Source organism: Copadichromis virginalis, linkage group LG22, assembly GCF_057382275.1.
Source record: "Copadichromis virginalis isolate Kocher_CV1m ecotype Utaka linkage group LG22, C_Virginalis_male_GT1.1, whole genome shotgun sequence".
NCBI classification, from domain to species: Eukaryota; Metazoa; Chordata; class Actinopteri; order Cichliformes; family Cichlidae; genus Copadichromis; species Copadichromis virginalis.
In genome coordinates this window covers 22,891,471-22,898,653 of record NC_140638.1, presented here as the reverse complement: position 1 = coordinate 22,898,653, position 7,183 = coordinate 22,891,471, and the positions used below count along the sequence as shown (strand labels likewise).

At 47.3% G+C, this 7,183-nt stretch overlaps 1 protein-coding gene and 1 long non-coding RNA gene across 2 annotated transcripts in view; both read right to left on the bottom strand.

Moving 5' to 3' along the window:
* Window positions 1-1,864, bottom strand: part of LOC146683379 (uncharacterized) — a 2,036-nt gene extending 172 nt beyond the window's left edge. The window contains exons 1-2 of the mRNA XM_085446843.1: window positions 1,409-1,864; window positions 1-1,339 (exon numbers count right to left, since the gene is read on the bottom strand). The exon at window positions 1-1,339 is cut by the window's left edge and continues 172 nt beyond it. Of these exons, the coding sequence (XP_085302969.1) occupies window positions 1-1,339; window positions 1,409-1,861 (1,792 nt within the window). The 5' untranslated portion in view covers window positions 1,862-1,864. The remainder of the gene's footprint in view (window positions 1,340-1,408) is intronic.
* Window positions 1,865-1,922: 58 nt separating this feature from the next.
* On the bottom strand, window positions 1,923-2,478 carry LOC146683378 (uncharacterized). The gene is made up of 2 exons (XR_014917719.1): window positions 2,188-2,478; window positions 1,923-2,097 (listed from the first exon to the last, which is right to left on the bottom strand). It is a non-coding gene; the product is annotated as an uncharacterized LOC146683378 (long non-coding RNA).
* Window positions 2,479-7,183: the final 4,705 nt, after the last annotated feature.

Sequence of the window (7,183 nt, the reverse complement as noted above, 5' to 3'; positions counted from 1 at the left end):
CGGTGCAAAAAGAAAACGAAAAGACGCCACAAACAGTCACAGGCGGCCCATCAACACAACAAGAGAGTTCAGGGGGCCTACCTCGAGCCCAACGGCGGCGACGTAGCAGCTCCGGCGGACGGCCCCGGGTCCGGCGGCAGCAGCAAAACAGTTCAGGGGGCCTGCCACGGGTCCGGTGGCGGCGGCGCTGCTCCTCGGGCGGCCTGCCACGGGTCCGGTGGCGGTGGAACGGTTCCGGTGGCCTGCCACGGGTCCGGTGGCGGCGGCGCTGCCCCTCCGGCGGCCTGCCACGGGTCCGATGGCAACGTCGCTGCTCCGGTGAGCAACAGCGAGGCGTGGCAACAGGTCCATGACGCGCCGATCGCTGACGTGGACGCACCGGACGTGGACGGCGAGGAGGCCGCGCTAGACGTGGAGGTCCCTCCGGTCCGCTGACCTCCGGCCGAGCGGGACCCTCCTCGGCCGGCAGCGAGAGCTCCTCCTCGGCTGGCAGCGAGAGCTCCTCCTCCGGCTCGCTGAGCTCCTCAGCTGGCAGAGCGGGCTCCTCCGGCTCGCCGAGCTCCTGCTCGGGCATGCTGAGCTCCACAGCTGGCGATGCGGGCTCCTCCGGCTCACTGAGCTCCTGCTCGGGCATGCTGAGCTCCTCAGCTGGCAGTGCGGGCTCCTCCGGCTCGCTGAGCTCCTGCTCGGGCATGCTGAGCTCCTCCGGCTCGCTGAGCTCCTCAGCTGGCGGTGCGGGCTCCTCCGGCTCGCTGAGCTCCTCAGCTGGCGGTGCGGGCTCCTCCGGCTCGCTGAGCTCCTGCTCGGGCATGCTGAGCTCCTCCGGCTCGCTGAGCTCCTCAGCTGGCGGTGCGGGCTCCTCCGGCTCGCTGAGCTCCTGCTCGGGCATGCTGAGCTCCTCCGGCTCGCTGAGCGCCTCAGCTGACGGTGCGGGCTCCTCCGGCTCGCTGAGCTCCTGCTCGGGCATGCTGAGCTCCTGCTGCAGCTGGACGAAGTCTGAGGTTTCCCGAGCTTGCACTACCCCCCGGGCTTTACGCAGGGTGCAAAGGCAGGCGGAAACTCCCTTGAGCTGGCCGAGGTAGGGGTTTCCCTCCAGGAGTGCCTCGATGGCGTTTAACCCCACCACTCTTGCCCTTGTGTTGGTGGTGTGAGTTACCCAGTCCATCAGGCGTTGGACGCGGGTGAGGTCGCTCTCTCCGGACAAGGCCGCTGGAGTGGGCAGTGGAATGGAGGCTGCTGCTGGTGGAGAAGATGGCTGAGCGTGTGATGTGGATGGTGAACAGGATGAAACGGTAAGCGGTGAAGTAGATGTCGCGGGGGATGATTCAGCAGGTGACGGCTGGATCACTAGCCGGGCGATAGGCTGAGGTACAGCGACCAGCTGGGCCGCGGGCTGCGCTTTGGCTACCGGCTGGGCAGCTGACCGTATAAACATAGCTCCAGAGTAAACAGTTGAGGTGAGTGACGATGAATTGTCCATATGACTCACCACAGCCGGCTGTTGAGATGTCTGTGGATTTAGCTGCGGTGAGGAACGCTGGCGGCGCGAACGTCGTTTCCGTGTCGGCGTCGGGGCCGGCGTCTCAGGCAGTGAATCCACCAGCTGTCCGAGCTGGTGGGCAGCCTGAGGAGGAGAGTGGAGGTGGAGGGTGGAAAGTAGGAAGTCCAGGACCACCGCATTAAGGGAGTCCACCAGCCAGGGGAATTTAAAAAGCATCTCCTGCAGCCGCCTCTCCACGGCGTGACGCGAACCTTCCGCAGGCTTCTCCCACCATAAGTCACACATGCGGTACACTTTGTCCATAATTTCCCTCCTGAGCCTCTCCTTGGAGACCGCTGGGTCCATAAGTGGCGGGATCATTCTGTCACGGTCTGGCTAGCAGACCGTGGGGATGTGGGGAAGGAGGACCCAGGCGCGGTGCTCTATGTATAAACAGTGTGTTTATTTACAGAGTGGAACAAAAACAACAATAAATCCCCGTGTTCTCCCAGACTCCCGTGTCGTGTCTCTGCGTGAATAGTTCGTGTCTCTGTGCTCTCCGCTCCCGTGTCAGCACCCCCCGGTGCTCGCTGCTCTTCGTGCCTTCCACGCTCCTCCTGCGGGAAACAATAGACGCAGCCGTCAGGACACAAATAACCGCGGGCATACACTTACACACATTAACTCAATTCAATGGGACGACTAACGTGGAGTCTCAAGGAAATGATCCCGCGTCGGTGGGAGCTCCAACTCTCTCCTAAGTAGCTCCCCCGACGAGGCCTGATCAGCAGCAGGTGTGTGACTTTGGGTGTGGCCAGTCCTTCCGCAGGGCCACACCCCTCAGGCCTGCAGGTGGCTGAGCTCCATCCTCCAAGCATACCCGCAGACACACACACACACACACACACTCACATCTACAAGCATGGAGAAGAGCAGCAGCAACACCAAAATACATATAATAATAATAATATAATTCATAACTGCTCAGGGATCCTGGGTTGCTCAGACCCAGGACCCTGACACACTCCCACATTTAATATTTTTTCAGCTCTTTTTCTTTATATGCTGCATTTTTTCCTGTTGTTTTTTAAAATTTACTTACTTTGCTTCTTATTGTTCTATTAGTTATTTTATATTGCTCTGTGTGTAATTTGCTGTTCTTACTAGGGATGGGTATCGTTTAGGTTTTATCCGATACCAGTACCAAACAGGTACTTTTGAAATGGTGCCGGTGCTTAAACGGTGCTCAAACCGGTGCTTAAAGAATGGAGAACACAAACTTTGTCCAAAAACCTCTCATGTTCAGCTGTTTTTTTGTAAAAAGATAACAATGTTAGCCTTTTCTGCAGCTATGGGGCATATATGGCATCACTCTTGGCTGGAAGCAGTGCTTAAACAATGGAAAAAACAAACTTTGTCCAAAAACCTCTCATGTTTAACTGTTTTCCACTTTTTCTTTGGTCATTTTAGCCTTTTTGGCCAGGGTGAAGGGAGTATCTGCCATCAAACAAGAAGACAGCTGCATGTAACTACGATGTTGTTAGCTAGTTCACCTTACATGCATTAATTTAATAACATGGTTAGCCTACTCAACGTAAATTACACACGAACAACAATAACCTACTCACGCAGAGAAGAACGGCTGCTGCTGCCATCATCACCCGTCATCATTTCTGCTACACTGGCAGGGCTAGGGGCCAGGACTCTCCTCTTCGGGTTTTTGGGGGATGTTGCTAACTCCGGGTCAGATAACAGGCAACCCACGCGCAGTAGATGTGCACAGTGTTAGGTCTCGCAGCAAGCTATCAAATACGGCACATTTCTCGGCTTTTAACAAAATGCTATACGTCGCCAGGTGTTTCATCAGATTCGAGGTGTTACCTTCTTTGCACAGTATTATGGAATCACCTTAAAGTACTTGTTGCAGGCTGCTGAGTTTGCATCTTTTGCTGTGAAGTACAGCCAGACTTTTGACCACTTCACTTTGGGCATTTTTAATCTGTAGCTCTGCTCTAAAAGAGCTGGGCCCGCCTACTAAAGGTAAAATGATTGGCTGGAATCCAAAGTGTATGACATCTTAGGACAATAAAACACCGAAATGTGCACTGCTTTTCAGTCTGGTTACTACCGTTTTTGTCAGAACCGATACCGGTACCCATCCCTAGTTCTTACAATATTAGCTATTTGGTTAGTCAAGAAAAATAACATGTTTTGGGTTAAAATAGACCTTTTCATGATGTTAATGAAACGTGCATTTGACATTTTTTCCTTTTTTGTGAGCTTGTGTTTGTACCAATATATGCAATCTGACAGCCTGTTTACTGGCATTTTTACACTTTTTTGCAAAAGGTACCTCAAAATTTTAACCAAGCCTCCTGTTTTAAATTTCACCAGAGCTTAGCTGGGGTTTATGTAATATCTTTGGTCTCTGCTGGTTTTGGGGCTTGTATAGGGTAGACTTTAAGTTTCTGAAGCCTAGAATTAGATGAGGGAATATTGATATTAAAAGTACCAGCCAGTGTCAAGAATGTAGAGCAAAATTGAAGCTTACTTTCTGCCACAATCAGGCCGATCCCTTAGAGAGGCCACAAATCTCATTCCCTCTTTCCCACCTCTGTGGCAAGATACCAATTCTGACATCAAGCAGTGTTCTCACAGGCTCAACAACAGCAGTGGAGGGATAATAGTGGAAAAAAACAACATAACACTAGAGAAGAAAGGAAGCTGTTGGGCTACTAAAAAATGAACATTTCACACTGGTCATTTTCATTGTAAAAATGAAATAAAACAATAATAAAACATTAGTATTATTTTTATTATGCCTTTTTATTTTTTAAACATATAAAAGATTGAAACTGTTGATTTTTGTATACCACCAGACAGGTATAATGTCAGAGCAGTGACAAAATAAGTTACTGAAATGTTCTGTTTAATCAACCATTGTAGAAAACAGTCGTATAGGACTATTATGCCCTCCTTTATAAGGGTAAATGTGGGGGATGCTCTGTAGGTTGAGAGTGATGAGGCTAAACATGTAATATTTATATGCTGATGAACAAGCAAAAGTGGGCAATCAACTGTATGTGGAAGGAAAAGCAACAATCAGTGCTGATGAAAAATGATGGCTTCATTTGATTGGAGAGGTCACACAGAATCAGAGAAAGGGAGGCTGAACGCATAGCGTCCTCTCATCTCTGATGCAGCTGGTCATACTGGCTATTAGAGTATGATAGAGGTGGAAGAACACAAAAAATCCATGGTTCAGTAGTACTTTAGTTTAAGCATGTTTTATTGTAGCAGAGAAAACAATAGAAAATACTTATATTATAATCTTTTTCCACTTAATTTCACAAGTGGGGTTCCTGGTGTTTGTGTTCAGTATGAAGTCCTGACACTGGCTAGTCATATACTGAATGATTGTCAGCCAGGAGGTCTCAAGTTCCCCCTGTGAAGTAAGCCAGATTAAAGTGTATTATGTGGTTTTCTACACTGTACAGGATTAATGTAAACTGCATAGTGTCAGTACATCTTAAAGAGTAACCATCTTAGCATACTGTGGTGCTTGCCAAAATGTTCTGGGAGGAACTCGAGCTCTCGAGTCATCATAATTACACTTCTGACAGTAATCGTTTGGGGAAAAAAGTCATTAAACCTGAAAAGTCCAAAGTACAAATACGTGTGCCGTTACACGCCTAAACTAAAACAGCGTCAGCGCTTTTGTTTTCCCTATTGTGACAATCTGACAGTTTTGCCACATATAAATAGCAGAAGTACAACCTCCACATGCTCCACACGTTCCCTCAGCTGCTCCTTTCTTGCCTGTGCTTGAATGAGTACAGGGTAAACTGATTTTCATTAGTGACTTGTTTTTGCTATTAATGTATGGCTGCAAGAATAGTTACAGAATCATTTTGTTCTTAATTGGTGCTGATTGTTTATTAATTATTGTGGAAAGCACTAGATTGAGAGTATTTGTGTTCGGTTACGTGGTCGGTATGTTAATCTTAAGTAGGTGTAATGTTTTACAAGTAAGAGAAAATGTCGCTGCTTCTAGAATTTCTCTGTGACAGATGATTTTTAAAAAGTTTGAATTTGCACGTTTGCTTTGTTTCTTTGGTAAACTTACATATACGTTCTTTTCTCGTATTATTTTAAACTGAAATGCAGATTCAAAAGGAGTCATTCTTTAGCATTAGCTGGCCCTGTGATTAAAAAACAATGTGCACTATGGATGTGTTACTTTTCATGAATGGCCATGCAGTTTGGTGCTTTGTGCAGCTAAGCCACTGTCCATCAGAATGTATCTGCTTTCTCCTGTTGACCGGATAATTATACATTAATGATATTTGAGTGCTAGAATTTATATAGTGGCTTTCTTATATTACAAAGCAGCATCAAGATATTTTTATCCTGAGGGTGGTTCATGGTCCAATAAGATGTAGAGCTGTTTTAAAGGGATTAAGTTCCCAATACACTAGGAAACACACATTCCTCCCCAATTCCCTTATTATTTATCTGTGATATTAAAGCATAAAATCACATTAGAAGAGAGAATCATTAATATCTTTAACTTTTTTTTTTTTTTGCAGTGCCTTTTACTAGATTTACTTTTATCTAAAGGGCAATTTAATCGGAGGAGGGAAGCTACTTTTATCCCCCCACCACCACCACCTCTTCTCATCTCTCCTTTCCTCTCGCTGCTTTGTCATTACACAGTGATGCTTTGTTCTACTAGTACTTTGCACACAGAGAATAAAACTTCTGGGAAGTGAGTTTCTGAGTCAGCCGCCTGACAGACTCCTCCTGTGACATTAAATTAATAAAACAAATGTGGTTTGCCGAGATAGAGCACTTTAAAGGAGGTAAGAGGACGGAAGCAAAATCCTCTTCCTGCACCTCAGTTGCTTTGCCAGTCCCACCCTCTCTCTCCCCTCTTTTTTGGGCTCTCTCTTTTGAGTATGTGCAGTTTAATGTGTGTGTGTGTGTGTGAGAGCTTATGTGTGGATGAGTGAGAATGTGTGTTTGAGTGCCTCACCTTCACAGAGTTTAAATCCTCCAAATCCTTCTCTTTTGGACGGTGGCCTGGCTGTCTGTTCTATGGTATGGAGATGATTTCAACCAGCTGCTGTAGTTTGTGGAAGACTTCCAACACACACACGCACACACACACACACACACATAGATATTACAGTTTCCTGGATGTGTGCCAAGGGAACAAAACATGTATTATTCCTCAGATTGTTCTGCTGGAACATAGAGTGTGGAAAATATTTAAGTGGACTCAAAAAAACTCTTCTCCATGTTAGCTATATATATCTACACATTTGCATGTGCTAACCTTTAAGACATGTCATTAAAAAACAATATGTATATATATATATAATTTATTTATTTATATTTTACCATATACGTCTTCCACCTGAGGATCAGGGCTGTGAGAGCTTAAACCTCATCTCTCCTTGGGGGGGAGCAATCAGCTCTCTGCCTGCTGCTCATCCATCATACCTCACTGGCATTGAGTGGTAGTTACACAACACACACAACCACACAATGTGTTGGTGTGACTTCCACCCCCCTATCCGCCCACCTCTCAGAGTACACTACCTCCTGCATTTTGTATTTGTGCCCTGAATTTTTGTGTGTGTGTGTGTGGGGGGGTTTGTGTGCTTGCAGACATTGCCACTCACAGCTGGTGACCACCCT